Source organism: Aotus nancymaae, unplaced genomic scaffold (assembly GCF_030222135.1).
Source record: "Aotus nancymaae isolate 86718 unplaced genomic scaffold, 86718_ANA_hifiasm-v0.15.2.pri h1tg000006l, whole genome shotgun sequence".
In the NCBI taxonomy this organism is placed as follows: Eukaryota; Metazoa; Chordata; class Mammalia; order Primates; family Aotidae; genus Aotus; species Aotus nancymaae.
The window spans coordinates 98,184,514-98,208,381 of NW_026988417.1; the positions used below are offsets into that span (position 1 = coordinate 98,184,514).

The window sequence follows — 23,868 nt, forward strand, 5'->3', positions numbered from 1 at the left end:
CATCACTGTCACAGAGTACTCATAATTACATGAACTATGTGCTGAGTGCCAGATACTGTTAGGTGCATCACATGTATCACCACATTAATCCCTCAGCCTGACACAAGGATTACTGTAGCAACCCCATTTTGCAGATAAGGAACCATAAGCCTGAGCAACTGGGTAGCGTGTTTACCCGAACATGGTGGTGACTAAAATGTGAGTGGAGGCTTGGCTGGTTCCAGGAGTGGTATGTACCCCTGATCTCTTTCTCTCTCTCTCTCTCTCTCTCTCTCTCTCTCACACACACACACACACACACACACACACCCCCGCACTCCTTCCCAGAAGCAGTGGTAAGGCCTCACGCGGCTTTCTGTTTTGTTGGGGCCATTATGTATACACCATTCCCCTGGTTATTTAATTCTTTGTGGTTATTTCCAAAACCCATTACTTGTAGTTTTGACATCTCCCCAGGAGGGGCGCACACACCACACAAATGTCTCATGGGCCCTCCCTCTGCCCAGGCCAGTGGCAGGGCACAGCACTTCAGTCTTCAGTATTTGCAACCACAGAAACAAGCTGGATTTGTCAATGTCTTTAAACATCTGAATCGGCCAATCAATTACTTAGAAATCTTAGGACCATACATACAAATAAAAATGTTTCCAGCAAGAGAGCACTTCTAAAGAGCCCTGCCCCCTTTGTGTGGTCAGTAAAACATGTGCCTATGAACAGGACTCCTGTAGACCATCACCGGAGCTTTTATTTCACATTTTGTCTCAAGCTAGCTCTAGAACAGATCATCCTCCTCAGACCACAACAGTGCTCATCTGCCAACAAAAGTACCATCCTGAGCTCTTTACAGTTCTATCTAACATACTCAAAGTTCTTGCTTTGCAAAGGAAAACAAACAAACAAACAAAAATGATTTCTTCCTGTTTCTGTCTGAATACAAATACAGGCCTAAGAACGCCAATCTCGTCTCTTCCCAGGGCTGCAACTGTTAACCTGGCCAGAAGGTGGCAGGACAATATCATACACTAACCTGCTGTTGCAATTAACTTTCTGCAGAAAAGGAGAGTCTGGCTTGAAACAAAAACTGTATTTATATAGAACTCCCTGAACAATCTAAACACTGAACCTTGGTACTAATCAGCTAGTATGTTAATTGCCTTGGTTTTCATCTGTTTTAGGCCAACTTTTAAAAGAAAACCCTCTTCTTTGCCTTGCTATTTTAGAACCAGAATCTATTTGGAAATATGAAATGTGTTCACAAAGTACGTTCCCAGTCAGCCGCCACACACAGAGTGTCCCGGGACAACTGAACAGGTACTAAATGATTAAGTCTATTAAATAGGGAGGGTGATTTTTATTTGATAATGAAAAATATCTAGGTATATAAATAAAAACTCTTTAAATGAAGCCAAAACGATTACTCAAAAGAAAGAGAAGAGGAATCACACCCTTTGTTTATATGGAAAAATAACCCTCCAATCATTCTCCTTAAACTCACCAAAAGGGATGAAAGCAAAGGTCTGCATTTACCTGCAGTTCCTTCATATAATGGCTCCCTAGCACAGTCATTAAGGTCTTTATCCTCTGAAAGACACTGGGAGGCTCCTCCTGAATCAGAATCCAGCAAGATCTGATTTTCGACGAGACTGAGATCTGCAAAATGGCTACTCAATTCACAGTCTTCAAAGTCAGCAGTGTACTGATGGAGAGAGGCATCATGAGAAGACATGGGAAAAGTGCCTTCCAAAACCAAGGGAGAGCCCGGAGGAGATAAGGAGGAAAGGGAGGACCTCGAGGACAGGGAGGTCACAGACTTGGGGGCCTCAGCCAGTGGAGGAGTGTGGCCTGTTGCTGCAGCTGCCACCCCACAGAGTCCACTCTGGCCAGGCTGGCTGGGGGACTTGACCACCTCATTTTCATGGATGGTGGTGATGGGTCCAGAAGGAATGTAACCACTTTTCTCTTGCAGAAGGAAGTCCAGTTTATACTGATAATCCACATCTATCTGATCACTTGGACTGCTGTAATAAAGCTCAGTGGAACTGAGGGAGTTGAGTGACCCTCTGCTGGAGGTGTTCAGAGAGCCCCGACTTGATGCCAGGGAACCCAGGCTGCTCCCAGATGACATGGACAGGGTGCTGGCGGAGAGGCTGAAAGATGAAAAGCACACATCATAAAATCTGTTGCAAAATGGAAAACCTAATCACAATCCCTACTGGCTCCTATAGATCTGCAGAGGGAAGAAACCTGCTAAAGAGCAGAATCAATGCCCAGGGCCAGAGGAACTCCCTATCACGGCCGTGTGCCAGTTAATGACCGGGTCGCATTCTGAGAAATGCATGGTTAGGTGATTTCATTAATGTGCAAAAGAGTGTCCTTATACAAACCTAGATGGTACAGCCTACTGCACATCTACCCTATATGGTATAGCCTATTGCTCCCAGGCTACAAACCTGCACAGCAGTTGCTGTACTGAATACTGTAGGCAATGATAACACAATGGTAGCATTTGTGTATCTAAATGTAGCTAAACTAGAAAAAGTACAGTAAAAATACAGTATTATAATCTTATGGGACCACCATCATATATGCAGTCCATCCTTGACCAAAAAGTAATTATGCAGTACATAATTGTATACCATGTCTATGCTTATTCACTAACATTTTCAGCCTTGCTCTCCAAATACTCCTTAAGTAGCAAATCTATTCTTATTAAACATTATCCTCCTGTTGCAAAAATAAAAAAAAAGAAAAAGAATCAAATACCTGTTGATAAGTTTATTTGCACAGACATCTAGAAGCCACTTTGCAATTAAAAAAAATATTGAAAGGGAAAAAAAAAAGAAACAGGGCAAAGGTTTTAATGTAGCTTTTTTATTTAAAAAAAAAAAAAAGCTTTTTATTTTTAGAGAAAAGAAGGCAAGCTTATAAAAAGAAAGAGGTTATACAAAAGACCCTTGGGTTCATTCACCTTTCCTGTGTGTGTGTCAATGTAAGGAGTGGATATTTTTCTAATCAATGTAAGGAAATCTACTGCTATTTTAAGGCAAAACTCCTCCACTTTCTCTTTATAAAAAACGGAGCAATAGTGAAAATGTGTTATTTTCCTGAGCATGTTTTGACAGCTAAAACATAACTTCTTCCTACAACATATTTCAAATGTACTCCAAAAATGACACTGGATTCATGTGAAAGAAAATGTGACTTTACATTTGATCACTCAAATATTAACTGTACTAGTATAATGATTTTATTTACTTTTAAGTAGTTGGAAATAAAGTGAAGAGTAATCAAAGATGAACATGAATATGCCTGAATATATTCAGAGAAAAGTTTTCCCCCCAAATATCTGATAAGCTCACCTTTTAAGTTGTGAATGCAAATAAGTAGCTAATTTAGTAGTTTCTTCAAGTTTCTGTAGCAGCTCTTTTCTTCTCTCTTCCAATCTCAATCTAGGAAGAAAAAAAGAAATTAATTCATTTTCAAATGAATATAACAAAATATGAAAACTAAAAAGAGAGACTTTTATTGTACAAACATTACAGATCACAAGGGGGAAATCTGAATGGACTCCACAGACAGAAAACAGGACACCCAGCAAGACGTATTGAAGGCAGAGCTGCATGCAGCCAGGCTAAAGGATGGGGAACGTTATGCCAAATCATCAATGTTACCGAGAATTTAAAATTGCTGGTAGTCTAGAATCTTTTTAAATGGGTAAATAATATGGTCCTTTGAGTTGGGAAGAAGAGTGAGGAGTAAAACAACCATGAAAACAAAAAACTAAACAAAGACTAAGAATCCTGACACAGATCTGTGACTTGGGAATCCTTTCCTAAAACATTTCACAGCAATGGTAAAGGTCATCCTAAATACCGAATTTAGTAAAGCTTGTTCCAAAATAATATTTAGCGATAACATTTCCAACCCTAATTTAATAAGAATTTCAGCAATTAAGAAACAATTTAGTCTACATTACCACTGTGGGCTAATTTGGGCTTAGCCGTTCAAGGAAGAAGATGACCTAAATGTGATTTTCCTTCCAAGCTATAGCACATCTCATCATCTGCATTGGATTATCATAAAATTTCATCCATGTTCAACTGCAAAAGTTTTTTTTTTTTAATTAGAGTATAGCATTATAGAACTGTATACTTGAATAGTAAGTCATTTTAAAATATACTAAGTACCTAGGGGTTTACGCAACTAAGAGTCTGTGCAAGTACAGTCTATGTCATATGAAGGTCTTTAGACATCACTGAAATAAACTAGTTCAGAGTAGTGAGCAGCAGAATGGAATTCAGAAAAAGGGCACCTGGTTTTCAGTCTTGATTTGCAGCTTACTAGCTGCATATCCTTGGGTAAGTCACTGACTCAAGGGTCTTACCTTTCTCAACTGTAAAATGGTGACTATAATTCCCCTGTGTTTCCCTGATAAGGCTGTTAAAGGGATCAATGGCATAATGTATGGGAAAGTGCTCGACAGAAAAGAAAAATCTGACTTGTTCTAAGACTCAGCGTGCCCTGCAAAGTGGTGATATAAAAATTGGCCACTTTTCTTTAGAGAAAAATAACATTTCCTTAATTACCAATCTCTTGAAATGTTATATATGTTTTCGGCAGTAAGAAGACATGCCCATATTTTATTTATAGGTATCCATCCCTTTGATGTGTCAGCAACACTATTCCATTATATGTTAAACTAAAAAAAGTAATTCCTACCATCTTCTTTAATACTTCAAAAGCGTGATAAATTCTTAATTCATGGCTTTCAAAGGTGCATTTTTAAAAGAAGCATTTTTAAAATCTTTCAAATATAAACAAAAACTCAACAAGGAAAAAAGTAGTATGAAGTAGACTGAATTAAAAGGCGCACAAAGGTCTAAAGAAAGCCCTCAATTCTACTAAAATCCATGTCTTCTGAAACCAGAGAAACACTTTGGAAGTTTTAAAACTCAGTATTACTTTTATTAAAATGAAGACTTTCTCTAGTGCTTTCAGGATGCACCAAGATGACGTCAGAATATGACCCTGAGCCACACTAAAACTTTCAGTGCTGCTCCTTCCCTGTCACTAGGGGCGTCCTCAGCTTTCTCCAGGAGACGCTAGACAGCTGCTCTTCCAGCCCTTTAATGTCTGCTTTGAACTACAGATGCCGGTCTTTGTGTTCCTGTTCCCATTTCCCAGTTAGCTCCTACAGTCCCAGAAGGCAGACATCAGCCCTTTCTCCCTGCAGCACAGGGTGACCTCGCCAACCTCCGTTCTTGCTGGTGTTGAGAAGAAACCTTCCCCAGGAGAAGCATGAGGGAGGCACTGGGGAGACCGACAGACACCCTCCCAGTGGGCCGCAGTTGGTCTCTGATGTGATCACCAAAGCATCTCCTAGTGACAGCCCGAAGTCCTCCTCAGAATCCAGATGTATTTCATGTGAAACACCCTCCCCAACTTCCCTGTAACCAGGGGTTATAAGATATTGCAGATATCAGACCTCTCAAAAGGGTGCACACCTATCTCTCTTGAGTTCTTCTCCAGCTCCTGCCTTTTGGTCTGCTGGGTGAGAAAGGGTTTCCTTTACTTGGCCCTTAAAAGAGTCCTCCCCTGGGCCCAGCTGCTCCACATCTCCTTTCAAGCTGCTCTTTGTGAAGTGTGGGGCTTCACACCTGCCTGCCTCTGCCCTCAGTGCCCTGCAGGAGACAAGCACAGCCTGGTTTCTCCTGAACTCAGAACTCTGCACCTAGGGAAAATTTCATGTCATCTATAGAAGCAGAAAGTCTTTTTTCCACTCAAAACTAAATGACACTCATACCCTCACCTACTTCCTTTAAAAAAATTTTCAGAAGCAGTGGCAAAAACATTCAAATAATTAAGAAATAATTAAGATGTCTTAGCAATTACAACATAAACCCCAAATTCTGTGAAAAAACAAGGAGCAATATTAAGATCTTACCAGCTATAGAAAAGCACAGTTTAAGAAATTTCAATAACTGCATGGAAAGAATACAAAAGATGCACAGAAACACCTCTCCTGCAAGGCTTTTTTCATTTGCGAGCAATTTCTCTTTTGGCCTGGCGATCCTTCACCATGAGCACCTCTTTCCCACCACCAGGTGGTGAGCACAGTCGCTGCCTTCAGGCCCAGTGGGCGACGCTGCAGCCTGTGGGGGCAGGAACAGAGCTCGGGGGCTGGAGGATCACACTCAGAGGCTGAAAGTTCATGTGCATCTAGCTCTTTCAGAGACCAACATTCAGTAATGGCTCAGAATCTTGCCAGAGGTCACCCCTGAAATAATGGGGAACGCCAAACTTAAGTGGAAAACAGGAAAACATTGAGGAATGCAGCAGGCAGCTTTGACAGTCATGTAGGTACCAAGAAGAAAGGGAAGGATTTGGGGTTGGTGGCACACAATCTGTTCTATGATGAAACTGACTTTCACACAGGGAGTCCTATTTGCTCCACCCAATCCTGCTTTGACCCTGGTGAGACACTGCTGACAAGGGCATTCTCTTCCCTCTTAAGTCCCAGCGTCAGTGCAACAGCAGTGATGAGCAGAGCAAAAACCCACACACAAAGTAGGAAGACACGGTAGGGAGAAGCATAAGAAAAAATGCCAGAGCAGGGGGAATAGAAAGCAAAACCATGAACGGCAAGAGTAAAACCCAAGGCCAGACGAGGTTGTATCTACTTGGGAAAGAAAGGATTCAGTGTTCCCAACAGCAGTAGGTTCTGCTCTCCTGGACATGTGAAATACTGAGTCACCCTGAGCATCCCAGGATAGGAGTTAGAAAACTTTAAGTTGATCAAGCGAGAATGTCTGAGTCCTTCAACCTCTGATGTCAATGTAAGTATGAGGATTTGCCTTTGGCCATTGACACTGATAAGGAAACTAGTATCCACTTATTTGGAATACTAAACGACCTGGCTCTTCCAAGTAATTCAGAAAGTCAACACACTACATATATAAAATACATCTGTTTCCCTTCCTGCTAACATCCAATCGTAGGAGACAGGGCCAAGGAGGTATCCATACCACTTACTCCCCATATGACACAAACCCAGTGGCTGGATCTCAGTAAATACATGATTTTTATAAAAATATCTTATACCTCTTCTTCCTAATGAGTTCAAGTCTACCGTCTCTTTGGCTTTTCGTTAAATAAAAGAAAGTAGGAAAGAAAGAAGCATACTATTTCTGCTGGAATTTTAAGTTACTATATGTGTGCAAACAAAAGTATAAAGTTTAGGTACTTAGGAAAAAGTCAAAGTTTAGGTACTTAGGAACAAACTGTTATTTTTAATGTTACATCATTAGTCATTTTTTGGAAGCTCTACTCCTAATAAAAAAGGCAAGCATCACCCCAATAAAAGCTGATTAAAACAAACAAACATATTTTCTTTCTCTGCCAGAACAAATCTGTTTATAGGTCCTTCCTAGAGTCACCTACTACAAAGTAGAACAGCTGAGATGGACATGGCACATTAGACATATATAATTATACAAAATTTTATTAAGTTCTAAATAGTAGTACAAAACATCATTGGTGCTTTATCCATGGGCCACATAAAAGCTACCCATTTCATCATAGCTACTGATGACTATTAAATGTTTATCCTAGAAACTTTAGGTACACAAATGTAGACATATCAGGGTAATTCAGAAAACAAAACAACAACAAAACAAAAGAATTCTGCCCTGCCTTCTTATTCTTTTTGCTCCTTTTGGTCTTTGTCAGATGGGGCCTTACTTTGCCAGCCTTAGGCTGACCCTTCCTTAGCCTAACACTTCCTTAGGCTGACCCTTTGGTCAATACAATTAGACAGAAAAGTCAGAAGAAGAGGGGAAGAAAAGAAGGGGGAATGGGGGCAAAGATGAGTATTATTAAGAGGGTGGAAGAATATAGTTCACAGAGGCTTTTCCTTTTGATACATTTTCATGCTCCCTACAGCTATGACACTGAGGCTGCATGTTACCTTGATCAACATTTTAACCCACAGACGTCAACTCTCCTAAAATGGTTAACCTCAGGGTGAGTGAGTCCCCATCCTAACACCTAACTGGGAATGTCAGAGACTTTTTCCTCTCTCTCTCCCCCTACTTTTCAAATGTTTTAACATTATGTAGACACGCAACCTTAAACATTTATTGAGGACAAGGAATTAGAAGGCAAGAAGCCAAGAATTTTTTTTTTAAGCAACTGGATTAAGGCTGGGTGTTTTAAACTTACTTCCAGGTCACTTGAAATTATATCAGTGTGAATCTTTCCCATCACTCTGAAACAGGCACTGCTCTTTACTGGCTGGCCTAAAGGATGTATATGCAGTGGTTCTCAAGGGCTCTATGGTCTGTCATGAAACAGGCATCCAACCCTTTCTGCCATCAAGGCCTGGACACGGGCTCCTATGCAGATGTGTTCATGTCAGACTGACATACAGAGGTCCCCTCACTTCACATTCCAGCTCATCTGTTTACAGAACTGGATTTTTTAGATGAAATAATCAACTCACACCTTCCCACAGAAAGATAGGAAGATTGCCTAGAGTATTTTCCTTACAGTTTCACCTGTTTCACAGGAGGGCTGCAACTGACAAACAAAATGCAAGTGAATATGTTGTGACCTGTTAGGATGTCACAGGTAGCAAGCTGTCTTTTCCTTGTGAAATGAACAGCAATAAGCTTTTGCATTCTTGTGAGTAATAAAACCCAGGACAGGAAGCTTCATTGCTGTAACTGTAGATAATCTTTCTTATCAGAGTGCAATAGTTTACAGCTATTGCTATCAGACTTCATCAATGATGTACATGCCTGGTTTTATGTCAGCATTCCTTAGTTATTCAACATCTGTCACAGGCATTTGCACATTCCTAACAAACACAGAACTCATCCTGCGGGGCATTAGGACTTGACTGCTCTACACAAAGTCCATTTGTGCTGTTTCTCAGTCCACTAAGAACAGATGCAACTGAGATTTCCAAACCCAGGGAAAATAGTATCCGGTTAAGACAGCCCCACAAGAGTTAAGCTGCGCTATTTCCAGAAGGAAAACAAACCTCTCAGCCAGAGCTCTGCTTGGTGCTCCCCTCACCAACAGCAACTCTTCCTCCAGCCGCTGCCTCTTGGCTTCTAGGCGTTCCAATTCATCTTGGGTACGTTTCTGTGGGGTGACGAACTGAAGCTCTTTCAAAAGTTCTTCTTTTTCATTAATCAGCATCAGTTTCTCCTTCTCAATATCCAGTGCCCCGGGCCAGGCCTCACTGTCCAATTTTGACAGTTCAATTTTTAAGTTGGCCATACTAAAAAAAAGAGATAAAAGAGGTATGCACATACTTAAAACTCCCAAGAAAGGTAAACACAGCCTAGGCCAAATTTGGGGTTGACATGCTGTCCAGATTTTCCTAACTTGACCTTACCAGAAAGGGGTGTGGTGTACTGGTGAGAGGCCATAGTGGGAGCAGCAGCCTCGCACGCCAGTCTCTGGGCCTGACCCCGCCCTCCCCTGTCACCCACATCTTTTCCCATGTTTAACATGTGATTGAGCACACCTGGCTATGTGACAAAAGCGTCAAGGCCAAGTACACAGACGCTTCAAAAGCTGAGTGCTCTGGGGGCCACAAGAGACCAGCCCTGACATGTGACTGCCTGTGCAGGTGACAGAAAAGATGCTTAGGTGGTTCCCTTTAAAAAAACTGAGGTCAATAATGTCTGAGATGCCATTACTGTAAATTTTATTCCTCTGTGTTTACATGCTGTCTGCTAGTGAAATAGGAATCTGAGAGCAGGCTGGCCAGAGACTATGGTATGAGTAAGTCAGGGAAGAAGAGGGCAGCAAAGAGAGCAGTGGTGTGACCAACCGGTATGAGAGCGGTTGGGCCAGGTGCCGTGGCTCATGTCTGTAATTCAACACTTTGGGAGGACAAGCAAGAGGATCGTGTGAGACCAGGAGTTTGAGACCAGCCAGGAGAATATAATGATACCCTGTCTCTACCAAAAATATTTCTTAAATTTTAAAAAATTAGCCAGATGTAGTGATGTGAGTGCCTGTGGTCCCAGTTCCTTGGGAGGTTAAAGTGAGATCACTTGAGCCCAGGAGTTTGAGACTGTAGTGAGCCATAACTGTGCCACTGCACTCCTGCCTGGGTGACAAAACAAGACCCTGGGAGAGAGTCAGGGGTTGATCCATCAAGGCTCTGCCATCGCCATGGAGAAGGGGCAGGGCTTGGCCTTCTCCCATTCATATTCTCCTTAAGCTGCATGTGAGTCTCCTCCCCATCAGTGCCCTGACTGGTATACAAGCCATTTACTGAACACTCATTGCACTGACACTTTACAGATTATTGTGCTAGCCCTGTGGTTCCTCTGTACACAGCTATTTTGCAGGCAGCACACAGTGGAACTTCACTAGGCAGCTGGTGTGACACCACTGGAGTGACAACAGGTGCTGAAGTGATGGGAACAGGGACAGGAGAAGGAGGAGGAAAATGCACCAAAGGCAAACCTCACTAGTTCCATAATTTTGCCTGACCCCAGATTTCTCTTTCGTCTAGAGCTTCATAACACATGGTAGAGTTACATTACTCCTGTCTCAGTACGAATGTCCTAACCACCTGAGTCAAATAACTTGCTACGTGACACTGTGAAGACAATCAGGGCTGCTGACACGGTAAACGGCACATGGTTCTTTCGACCATAAGGACAAGATCTCAGCCAACTATGAACTCAACTGATGTCTGCACAAGGAATCTATGTTCCTACAGAAAAATGTTGGATGATTACTCTGGATATTGTTACAGCACACACCAGAATATGAAGAACAGAAAAGAAATATTTTTTCCCCATTTTCATGGGAGAAATTGTAGAAGGGAAGAGAAAAGGTGAACGAAAAACATAATCAAGAGGAAAGATGGAATCAGATCCATACCTTTGTGCCGTAAGGTTCTTGTTCTAATTAAAACTAAAACTGCCATCTTAGACTGGCTCTGCGTATGCAGTGTACTTCTGATTTTCTACCACCGTCTGCGCTTATGATAGATGTAACATCAGCTATTCTTCAGCTTTAGCCACAAACCATAAACAACTGTCTCAACGTACTAGAAAATTAATCATCAAAATGCTAAATAAGCATATTATTAGCTTCATTAAGCACATAAAACAAGGGCTGGATGAGAAAACAGAATTAATAGAAACACAACCTGCCTCCTTACTTATTCACAATCAAGGAGGAAGGAACATTTTCAACATATGTGTAAGCCCTTGAGATTGACCTTCTCATCGACATCACTAGTAACTTTAAAACAAAACCCCAAATGGCATGGCAATGCAAACAGTGGGAAAGAACCAGTGTCTGAAGTTCTGATGTGACCGAATTAACCAACTCAACCAGGAGCAACAACACAATACGGGAAAAAGAGGTGCCTGTTTATTATTTGTGTGATCAGACATTAGGCAGGTCTTAAATTTTATTTTAGAAGGGGTGTGCCAAATTTGGGGAGCAGAACATGAAGAAGACTTCTAGAAGCACTTAGGAAAAGAAATGCCATGTGAGTTCCAGATAAAATTAACTTAGAAGTCAAAGGAGGGTAAAAGCTGAAGTTGATCCATGGGAAGCAGAGTCAAACCCAAAAGAATGCAGGGGCATAGGGCCCAGTTCTCCAAGACTGCTTCTGAGTAACGGCCATTCTCTTTGAGAAAAGCAGACCTAAATCATGGATTTTTCCACAGCACAGCCCAGGTGGACACACAACAAGGGGACTGCATGCAGTATCTACCAAAAGCTGGCACATCACCAAGCCACAAAACCAGAAGTTGATCCTCAATACTCATTGAAGGGAAGGCACGAATCTGGGCATTGAGAAGGAGACAATAAAGCCTACAATTTTTTTCCTACCCTGAAGAAATTTAAAATCTGCCAGAGAAAATTTAAAGGCATTAAAATTAGCTGAGTAATTTGCTGTCCAGATTGACTAAGTGACTTGTTCAAGCTCACATGGTTAATAATTTATGGAATGAAGCTTAGTTTTCTTTCAGGAAGTGAGGAATCAAGTAATATTAAGAACACAGGTTACATAGAGGTGAATATTGTCTTTATTTTGCTTTGTTAAAGCCAGATAACCTCTAAGGACTATAGTCAATTGCTTTTAAATTATCATCATCACCAATAATAAGGAATATACTTCAATATCTGGTTCTTAGCTAAGCTTTTCACACTCATGGGGAGAAACATGATAAATTCCTGTTTCCTGCAGGATAATGCAGTTTTTCCCAATATCCTAAATAATAATCCAATAGCATTTTAAAGCTCTTGTGAGGAAAAAAATGAAATCAAATGTATCAGTATAATCCTTTCCCTCATAATAAGGAGTTCTATATTATGAAAAATATTTGAGTCTATCAACCTGATAAAGATGGTAAAGTCTCTTATGTCTCACTCCAGCAGAATCACAAAGAAAGAAAAAGACAGCACAGGGGTTAAGAAGAGTTTATGAGGTAAAAGAGAGAACTAAGAATCTCTCTTCCTTTTCCCTAAAGTAAGTCGACTGGAACTGACACCTCAGCACCTTCAAAGACTTTAGCAGTAAGACTTCCCTTCAAATCAAAGAAACATGCTTATTTGCTTTAGAACTCTTCAATAGCTATTTAGTCCTATATCTGAACCACTGTATCATACTTCCATCAAAGCAACCAATTTTCTCACTTTTAACTGGGAATTAAGTATTGTACCAACTCAAAGTTCTTTTTTCTCAGAAGAGAAGGAGTCAATTTCATTCCCACACTTCTCATTAATTCTCCCTCTTCTTCAGCTTTGACGGTGCGGGGGTGGAGGGGAGTTGGGGGGAAGAGAAGATGGACCAGAGAGGAAGCCACCCTTACGTGCTAACAACCCAAAGGTAACCTTGGTAAGAATGTATGGGAAGTGCCCAGCAGATGTCATCACAGGAGTAAAGATTAATTCTGAAAAAGAAAATGTTGGAGCCATGCACAAAACGGCTTCTCTGTCATTACCTTCTTTTGGCTTCTTCATACTGTAGGCTTAGCCTGACCTTTTCAGCTAAATTTGATCTACTTCTCACTCCAATCTAGTGGAAAAAAAAAAAAAGGAAAAAAGTCAATTAACTCTGCTAATGAATGAAGTAAATTGCTTTTGTTTCTAGGAAGTATGTGTAATTGAAAAGTTAAAGAAGATAGTACTGAAATTGGGAAACACCAGTTTTAAGACACTTACTTTATTGTCTCAGTAGGGGCAAAACATTTCTTTCAATTCAAGCTCATCTGTTTTTCAAAGACTTTAACATTATTTTCTCTATATGTTAAGTTCAAGATAAAAAAATCTTGATATTGTAAATACCAAGGTAACTGTGTCTGATAACTTAGAGTTTATGAAGGGTGTACAGGTCAATAAAATTTATGAACTGGAACTAATTTCTTTGCCTTTATGAGCCTAATTTCTGTCATTTAGCTTTCAACTGTACAAAATATAAACTAAATAATTTCAAAAATTAATTTTCAAACAGGTAAGCCCTACTGTTGACCTCTACCTGGTTTACTTTCACAGCACATATTTCAAAGTAGCATAAGAAAATATGAAAATAAATGGGAATGTATTGAGAAGTAAATACCTGCTAATGGCATCCCAAAATGGAGAAGGTAAAATAGTTAACAATAGTCAAGCCATATTAAATATTTAAATGGCAGATATAAATCACAAATTAAACATTTTATAATAATCAACTCGGATTTATAAAAACAAGTTTTCTTATTAGTCTTAAAAGGCATGTTTTTCTATGTCTCATTGGCCTAATGTTTACTTGAAAGGACAACATTTCCAAGACTCTAAATGTAATAGGAAAAACTTAAATTCTTATATGCCTCTAGCCTTTCAATGTGTCTCTGAAGAAACACCACATGAGAAAGTTTGAATAAAGCTATTCCTATGGACAAATCCTGATATGTTTGGCACCTAGACAGAAAAGATAAGACTATGATTTTTAAAACTAATCTTACAAGAATGAAACACTCAATGCACAAAGTCAGAATCCAAGTCACATATACTTCTGGTTCCAGTTCACTATCCATACTGCAATTAAGGCCCATCAAGAACAACACTGGGCCAACTCTTCAACACAGATAACTTACATCTCCGGAAATGCTTGTTTGTGACCCAGCATCAAGGGTCTGTCTGGAGAGAGATAAATGAGAGTTCACAGGACTAGATCTCAGATCTGGCTCAGATCTGCCAATGTTCTGATCCAAATGAAACCGCTCCTGCAGCTTAGCAAGACTCTGTTCAGAAAAACAAAGTGTTTTATAAAGCTTAACATGTAAGAGAGCAAACCTTCCCCACCAGGTGAAATTAAAAGGAAAGAGCTAATCTCAATGGAAAAAACAACTACTTTATTTTAGTAGGTACTTACCACTTTATATATTGAAAAAATAATAGGAAATAATTTTGTACCTACATACATGTGACTTTGGAAGTGAGATCATATTAAACCAATTGTCTTATCTTTCCCAAGATAGCATTTTCCTATGAATAATGTTATCTTTACAATACATGCATGTCTTATTTTTAAAAATTTCATTAAGAAGTTGTCTCTTTCAATGGGAACCCACTCACTTTATGCAATAGAAATTCTGGAAACACAGAATATCTGTAACATAATCTCTCATTTTAGATACAGTAAGAGAACCTCCTACTTTGAAGACTTCTTCAATTACGCCATTGTACATCTGGACAGGAGCCAAGAGATTATTTAGCTCACATCAACATTAGGGATTAGGAAACTGAGGCTCAGAAGTTGCTAATGAGTGGCACAGGCCTCAAACAGGCCCATCTGTGTGTGTGTCTACTGCATGGCACTGCCTGTGGTGACATGTTTGGCTTGGTAAAGAACATAATCAAAAGCAAATGTGCCTGCTGTGGGCACTCAGGTTTAATATACTGTGATTTACTTTAGAGGGAGAATATGAACAAGTGAAAGTATTGAAAAGGAAAGACTAATCTGAATCACTTAAAAAAATAAAAAGGAAATCCTACAGTAATACTAATAAAATGGTAAGAAACCATTATTATCAACTTCAAAAAAAGCCTGTATTTAATCCTGATATTTAAATTTTTCATGATTAGGAGGAATTAGAAAATACCAGAGATCTGAAATTTTTTACCTTTATTTTCTTTCAAAGGGATATTTACACAAAATATAAATAAATAAATATCCTCACACATATATATATATGTATATATATATGAGGATAAAACTTAAATGGTCACATCAAATAACAGAAAAGAACAAAAAAAACCTTATAGTGATCTTGTGCAAGTCTTTTCCATTTTTCCATCTATACAGTGAAAAAAAAAATCAGTGTTTTTCAAACTTATCTGTGATGGCAATGCATTCAATCAATTTAGTAGGTTGTTACTAGTATTTTTTAAATGAAATAGAAGATACTAGAAAATAAAATCAGAGTGCATTGCCAGTATTAAGAGTAGGCATATTTCTGTGAAATTCATTTTGAGTGCGTATGTGTGTGCGTGCATGCACACCTGTGTATCTATAGGTACACAACAATTGTGTGTTACTGGGTTTTGATGTAAAATCTATTTCTTACTGTGGTCAAAGAGATTTGAAAGTCACAGAAGTTATCTAAAGTCCCTTCTAACTCTATTGTCAATCTCTGCATCTACTAATTAATTATTCTATGTACTTTAATAACTGAAAAGGAATCTAATCTTTTAATTTAATTGGGCCTGCATATGAATCCAAAGTTTATAGGAAGAATGAAAGACGACCTAAAATTGTTGAATTAGAAAGCTGCAATGTATATTTGTTCCAGTTCCATTAACGTTTTTTTTTTTAAAGGACATGCATTTCTGGAATTACTGACTTAATCAGCAAGACAATTGTGGAACAAAAACAAAATACACACAAGTAAAGTCTTGCACGTGTTATATATATGGTAAAACCACATTAACCCAGACTGCCTGGGTTTGAACCACAGTCTTGCTACTTACCAGCTGTATGACTTAAACTTTAATTTTTCTGTGCTGAAATTTTTTATAAGCTAACAGTGCTTACCTTTAGTGGTTGTTGTGAGGATCAAGGGAATTATTTATATGCAAGGCGGTTAGAAGAATGTCTGGCAGAAAGTCAGTATTTATAAGTATTTGCTATTATGACTATTGTCTTTTCTATTAGATCTCGTCTCGTAAGTTATTTCAAATTTCCCAAAATGCAAAATTACATGGATCCAAGAATATTTATCTATATTCAACTAATATTTTGAAAACCAATATGAAGTAGTTAAACATGGTATTTAAATGCAGATGTTCTATTGAGAATGTAAACATCATCAACGACTCTAAGATTCCCAAAGATGTGGACTAAATTATTCCTCAGCTAAGTAAAGAACTCCAAATATATGAAATAAGAATTCTTAGTGCTTGTGATAATTATGGGATGAAGGAAAGGAGAGGAAGAGAGATACCCTTAAAAATAACTTGACTGGGCCAGGCACGGTGGCTCAAGCCTGTAATCCCAGCACTTTGGGAGGCCGAGGCGGGTGGATTACGAGGTCAAGAGATCGAGACCATCCTGGTCAACATGGTGAAACCCCGTCTCTACTAACACACACAAAAAAATTAGCTGGGCATGGTGGTGCGTGCCTGTAATCCCAGCTACTTAGGAGGCTGAGGCAGGATTATTGCCTGAACCCAGGAGGCGGAGGTTGCGGTGAGCCGAGATCACGCCATTGCACTCCAGCATGGGTAGCAAGAGCGAAACTCCATCTCAAAAAAAAAAAAACTTGACTGTATTTGCTAAGTATAGATATTCAGAATACTGATCACTTAATGGCTATTTTGTTTTTTGCACACATGATGCTGGATCACTGGGAGTTAAGTAAGACCCACAGGCTGAGAAGTGTACAGGTTTAGTAAGGGGATCTATGGCCATTAGCAGCTTTCCTAGGATAACTGTATAGGCATTCCCTTCTGGGTTGGCACTCTCCACCCACCTTTAGCTGGCACCTCAGAATCAACTGGGTCAGAAAGAAGCTTTTCTAAGCTCCTCACATAGCCTCATCTCCAAAAAGCATGCCTTCTACCTACTCACAGCAAATGACATATCCTTTGTGTATTCTGGGCTGTGAATTCTGCTTATCTGGGTCCCATATGAAGTTTTCAGTGAGTTTCAGAGTGCAGCAAAATGTTAATCTCCTCACATGAGCTCCAGGCTCCACCACCCACTATCTCAAAGGACATCCAAAGGCTGCTTACAAAGAAGTGTCCCAGCCACTTGGAATCCTTCTGCTTTCCTCCAAGGCAGCAGGCTACCTTTGTGCCTGCCACAGCCTCCACAGGGCCCATTCCGCACGAATGGGACAGAGATGGAAGGGCCATCCGGACTCTGAGGGAGCACTACTGCCCCAGTGAGAGTTTCTGGGGGCCTAAGAAGGTAGAAGTTTGGCTTAACAAAATGTCTTTAATGTACCTGCATCAGATCTTGTTTTTCTTTTTCTCCTGAGCTAATGGCCTTTCTGATAGATTTTAGTTCTGTTAGAATGGCTTTGGCTTCACTGAGTTCATACCCGCTCTGGCCTCCAGACATTTTTTTATCAATTCTGTTGAAAAGAGAAAAAGAAAGAAAAAATATCAAAGAACGGTAGCATATAAGCTAAACAGACAGTAGGAACTGGCTTTGGAATTGTCTAAGTTGGCCGATTATTTCACTTCTGATTCTTGTATACCAGCAATCATCTTTTCAGGTTGTTTCTCTTCCTTTCTATTCTTTATTTGAGACAGAGTCTTGCTCTGTCATCCAGGGTGGACAGAGCTGGGCTCACTACAACCTCCGCCTCCTGAGTTCAAGCAATTCTCCTGCCTCAGCCTCCTGAGTAGCTGGGATTACAGGCACCCGCCACCACTCCTGGTTAATTTTTGTATTTTTAGTAGAGATGGGGTTTCACCATGTTGGCCAGGTTGGTCTTGAACTCCTGACCCTGTGATCCACATGCCTCGGCCCCTCCTTTCTCTTTTCATCACAGCCAGCTAAGATTTCTCCCATCCCCCACTTCAAACCCAATCCATTTCTAATCACTTTGGGGCTCAAATAAATACATGTCTTTTTGTCTTCAATCTGTTTGAATGATCCCACTGCTGGCTGAACCCAAACCTCATCAAGTGCTGATCCTGATCTTCAGCCAAGAAAGGTAAAAGACATGGGCAAATGCTTTAGCAGAAGAACACAGAGGCAAATAAACTGCCACCTAATTTTACATAATGCTTTGTTATAACGTCTGTGCAAAACCTGGCACAGGGCCTGCAGCTTGGGAGACCTTAAATAAATGGTTAATAAATTATTATTTATATTAGTGAGTATTCTATAATGTTTGGATTGTGTGGTTAGTTTTTTCATTTTTCTCTCTCTCTATATATATATATGTGCAGATGTACATCTGTATATACACACACACACACATATATATAAGTATTTATTCTGCTTTTATGAAAGTTATGAGTCATGATAAAATTGCTTGCCTTGCTGTATGAGTTCAAACTTAGGCAAATGGCAGAAGGGCAGTGGTCATTTCTCAACTCATACTGAATAAACAGCTCTTCAGTGAGCTAATTTATTATCCCTGCAGAGCTGCTTACCAAGTGTCCTTACAGTTTACGTTGTCACTTTAGGCTAGAGGATTTCATGTAACCTAATTCTTTGTGTTTGAAGGGCCTAATCAAATTACCTAATTCTTTTAAAAAAAATAGTTTAATGTACTCTTCATGATCATTCTCCTGGTCCTCTCCAGCTACCTGTGCTGTCCTGGATTCATTATTAACACAGCACGAGTTTTCCTCGTGGGATGTATGGTTATGCCTCTGCCCCAGTCAACAACTCTATACATGTTTACGTGTTTTGAGTCTTATATCCAGAGTCTCCAAAGAAACAATACCTACTGAATCAGAGAAAACAGACTCTGAGCTAGTTTGGTTTAAAACATTTAATACTTAATATTTATTTTTAATGTGAAAGGTATAATCTGAAAAAAATAAAGCAATGCCATCTTAATCACTCTTCCAAACAAAGTCTACTCAAACAAGTACAGTTTGTAGATAACATATTTCCTCAAGTACTATTTTAGTAACTGTCTTATGCTGCTAAACAAGCAATTAAAGACTTATAGAACCTAAGAAAATTGAATAAAATTGATCATAAGATCACCTGATAATAAAGTACAACCAATCAAGTCACAGATTAAACACATGCACATATATGCATGCAGGCGTGCACACACACACACACACACACACACACACACACACAGTGTTTAGAATGGGAAGGGCCTCTAAAGATCCCCTAGTCATACTTCTTGCAAATGAAGAAGCCAAGGCAGAAAGCTGATGCAAATTTACACCCCGAATTGCACAGACACTTAGCTAGTAGGGGAACTATCCCAAAATGACAGATTCAGGACTGGGACTCTTATGACTATCACATTTAGAATATCTGATGGGACTAATGAAGTACTTTGACTATCAGCTAATTCCATTTATTTGGGAAGAGATTTGTCAATGGAATTTCTGACTCCCTTAAGTATTATATCCACCAACTTAGCTGAGGAAATGGTTTATTAAATAAAACAAATAATATTTCCAAATATAGCATTTTGACATTTTCAGATGTAGCACTTTTCAACTAAAAATAAAAACTAAAAACTAAACTGTGAGATTTTATAAAATAGGTTGTAGTGGGGCATCCGAAATTGTGTCAAAGTGAATTTCTAAAGCTCAAGTAATTTCTTCCTGTTTGTGTAAAGTCTTCAGAACATGATAAAACAAATCTTTGATTTGGAAATAAACATAAACTTTATCATTTGAAAACAAATGCAGGCAAGTTGTTTTCAGAAATAAACCTTAACATTTAAAAATAAAAGCAGGACTAGCTCAAGAGTGTTAATTTAAATTTCAGAGAGCTTTAAACACAGGAAAATTTCTTGGCTATCTACTGCTCAACAGAATGCTAAATATGAAGAACATAGCTCAGCTTTTATCATAGAATGTTTTTTGGTCTTTCTCTTTCTTTTGCCTCCTTTGAACTTCTCTAAGTGTTGTCTTTTTCCTTTATTTCCCTCTTTCTTGTTTTTCTCCTCTTCTTTGTATTTCCCACCTTTTCTCTTTTGACCCTAACTTGTCATAAAATAAACCAAAATATGAGCATCATTTGCTGCCTTAAAGAATCATGCTTTTTGTTCTTAACATGAGAAGTGCCATTTTTTTCCTAAAAATTTTTTTGGAAGTTCTTGACTTGAGTGTGCCCTATAACTAATTTTTACTCAATATATTAGTCTCTTCTGAGAAAGAAAAAAAGATGTTCACTTACATTCCTTCTCTGGAAAATGTCTACCCTGAGAACCAAATTTTCATAGAATCTGTTATGCCTGTGACTTGCTGTTTCAGCACTAGGCTATTTTCCAATTCTGAATGCACACTGGAGGCAGCAAATGGAAATACGCATCTTCCTGGTATCCATTTACACATATGCTACACTACTGCTTAGGCCAAAGTCAAATCTGGGACCACAAACTAGAGCGAATAACATAGAGAACAATGCCATATTTGTCTACCCAGCATAAAACTACTGTACCCAGTAAAATGAAAGCTCGAGTTTAAATTATATTGTAATTCCAGATTCAACAAATATATTCCACTCTATTGTAAATAAATGAAAAGTTACAAAAGCCTACAATAAGATTCTATCTAAACCTTTTCTGCCATAACCACAAATATAAGTCCCTTTATAGTATCAGGAATGTGGTTTTTTAAAAAGTCTGGTTGCTGGGTTTGATTGCTGATCATTCAGGGTTTTAGTAGTATGGTGGCTAACATTAGAATAAAAACAGCTTTATTTTGTCTACAGTTAAGATAAACAGGAGAGGTCTCTGATGTTAGATATCATATCTTTCTGCTCTTGGTTCAAGGGATTAGAATCACTGCAAGAGAATGCCTGAATTTCTACAACAAATGTCTATTGTTTTCTTGTGGAATGTTATTGACAGATTCTTAAACATGCCTTAGATTCCTATAAAAATTGCTTGCAAGCAAACTGCTTTTAAACAATACAGCATTGTTACATCAATATAACAAAGACAGCAAGTTTGGCTAACCTTTAATCCCAAGTGGTGACGTGAGTTATAATTTCATGTGCCTTAAATATGTGGAACATGTGGCTAAACACTTTATGGCACTCTTCAAAGTTTGTTTTCCCTCCCTACCCCCACCACAAAGCCCTGCTTTATGCTGATAAACATTTACTAAATAACGCATTTATGTCATTCTATTTCTGCTTGGTTTTCCAGGGAGCTCTGCAACCAGCTGAGGTTCTTACAATATGGCTGTACTTGAGAAGCAGTGGGGATCTCATAACATATACCTGCCGTAGAGACTAGAAACAGTTTATTTTTCTAAGCACTCTCCAGATTATTCTAATGTGCAGTCAGGTTTGAGAACCACTAGGGTAGGAGCATCTGAAGGAATATTAAGGTCATGATTATATGCAGTGAGCAGGCAAAAAAGAAGTCTGAGCAATAAAAGCACGTGGGAAATTAAAGTCACGTGCCTGACTGGTGGTCAAGAGCAGCGCCTGGGTATCTCAAGATATGACTAATCACCCAAACAAGAACAACCAGTTTGTCTGGCCGATGACACACAGGATCTTTAAAGGGGGTGACACCTTGCTGCTTGGAGCATCCCAAATTTCCTAAGAGCAGAAGGCAAAATAGGATTCCACAGGGAAAAGAAACACAGCTGGGTACTCTTTCCACAGAGGTGACGCCTGAGACCAGCTTGGCATTCCTGAGGTGCTACCAAAGGAGATGCTGGGAAGAAAATGAAACCTGTCTGAACACAAAACTGACCAGGGATATCCCTAGAAATACTGTACCGCACTTGGAGGCACCAAGCAGGAGGGAAGTTTTACCTCCTCTCCATGGTCATACAGCTGTGAAAACCATGGACTGCTTCTCTCCCATGAGACCCCCTGTGGAGTAGACTGCAGGATCAGAAAGGCTCAGGTGTGCCTGTCATGCTTTTTGTCATAGGCTGGGCCTCAGCAGCAGGGAGAATAGTGGCTTTCTCTAGAATTACCAATGGTAATAGTGGCTTTCTCTAGAATTACCAATGGTAATTCTAGACTAGCTCTAGAACTAAAACAAGGGCTTTTAAGGGGTCATAACAGTGAATCCATCAGGCGTTCAGTGGCTTTCAGGGGCCAGGAATGGGGAAGGGATATCCTGATCCTATGACCCGTTGTCACCTCCTTTTCCACTTAACCTGGCCCAGCCTAGGGCTCTGCTCCTTTGCTAATAATCCTGACTTGCTCTTGTTCCCCTGCCATCTGTCAGGGTTAGACTCTAGGTCATCCCTGGGGCTGACAGAGAGGGAGACAGACGCACCTCCACCCAAAGGCCCAGGGCAGCTGCAGGCTTACATAGGGGTCAAGTGCAGCAGGTCCAGTCTAATGTGGAGAGGAACTTCTTATGCCTAGTCTCTTAGATCTGCACCACATCTCAGAGGAGGCCAGCAAGGGTCCAGGAGATAAAGGTAAGACAAAGGCTTTTCACTTTGGTATCTTTAGATCTCCAATGATTAATAAAAACTTTGGATCTTTTCAAGTGTAGAGATCTTTCCCAAGTTTTTTATCTGTTGGTTGATTGCTTTATTTTCTTTTGGTGTAGAGCTCTGAAATTTTTAGAGTTTCTTTGAGAAATCTCTTGTAATCTGTACTTCTATTTTCTTTGTATTATTATTAGGGAGCTTATTCTAAAGTTGATTCAGTATTTTCATACTCACTGCTGCAATGTTTCAAAGCCTTGTTCTTTATAGAGCAGTTCTTGCTTCATCTGTGAGAGTTCTCTCTTCAGCTTTTTAACCTTTAAAGAGAAATCAATATAAATATTAATGTTTGCAAATAATTAGCAACATAGCATATTGTTTTAAAAGATAATAAATTAGTAAACTATTAAACACATAAATAAAATCATTAGTTAAAGTAACGTTTACTTTCTCCTTCACATAAATCTGCGGAAGGCATATTAATTAGTTTAAAACTATTAGTAATATGTATTATTACTACTATTTACTTTCATTACCTTACTTAGCAACATTCTTAAGAGTTGGACATCATCATTGTCTTCAGCCATAAAGGGCAGAATAAGAACTTCAGGCCATGGCATCTCCATAAAAGTGTGTGTTTGTCCTTCATTCACTGTGCCCAGGGCTACTGCCCACCCCTCTGTTCCCTGAATGGCCCGGTAGTTCCCTCTGCCTAGAAAGCTCTGCTTCAGATCTCCAGCAGTTGACTCCCTGCCCCTCCAATGCTAGCTGAAATGTTACCTTTTCATATAGGATTTTTCTAGCCTCCTGCCCCTGCCATGACTCTGTTTTATTTAGACCAGAGTATTTTTCAGGAGCTGAAATTCTCCATGTACACTGTCTGTCCTCCATGAGAAAGCAAGCTGCATCCTACCAGCTGTATCCTGAGCATCTACAACCATGTCAAGCAAACAGCAGATGATCAATAAATATTTGTTGTCAAACTGATAAATTTTTCTGTTGTCAAATATATTCTTTGGTAATACAAATTCCAAAATTGGACAGATCAGAAAAGCAACACATGCCTGGTTTAGTCACAAACTAATAAAGGTCTTCATGCGAGGGTTAGAAACTTAATTCCACATATTAAGTTAGAGTCGTAAGGTTTTTGGGTTTTGTTTCGTTTTCTTTTGGGATGGAGTCTCGCTCTGTCACCCAGGCTGGAGTGCAGCAGCACGATCTTGGCTCACTGTAATCTCCGCCTCCCAAGTTCAAGCGATTCTCATGCCTCAGCCT

General features: G+C 39.5%; 1 protein-coding gene across 1 annotated transcript in view; it reads right to left on the reverse strand.

Annotated features, from left to right (window-relative positions):
- The window catches only part of WWC2 (WW and C2 domain containing 2), a 210,430-nt gene that overhangs the window by 54,334 nt on the left and 132,228 nt on the right, over positions 1-23,868 (reverse strand). Inside the window, exons 5-11 of the mRNA XM_012472558.3 lie at positions 22,831-22,910; positions 17,477-17,606; positions 14,124-14,270; positions 12,993-13,066; positions 9,044-9,286; positions 3,360-3,449; positions 1,528-2,147 (exon numbers count right to left, since the gene is read on the reverse strand). Coding sequence (XP_012327981.1) covers positions 1,528-2,147; positions 3,360-3,449; positions 9,044-9,286; positions 12,993-13,066; positions 14,124-14,270; positions 17,477-17,606; positions 22,831-22,910 — 1,384 coding nt within the window. The remainder of the gene's footprint in view (positions 1-1,527; positions 2,148-3,359; positions 3,450-9,043; positions 9,287-12,992; positions 13,067-14,123; positions 14,271-17,476; positions 17,607-22,830; positions 22,911-23,868) is intronic.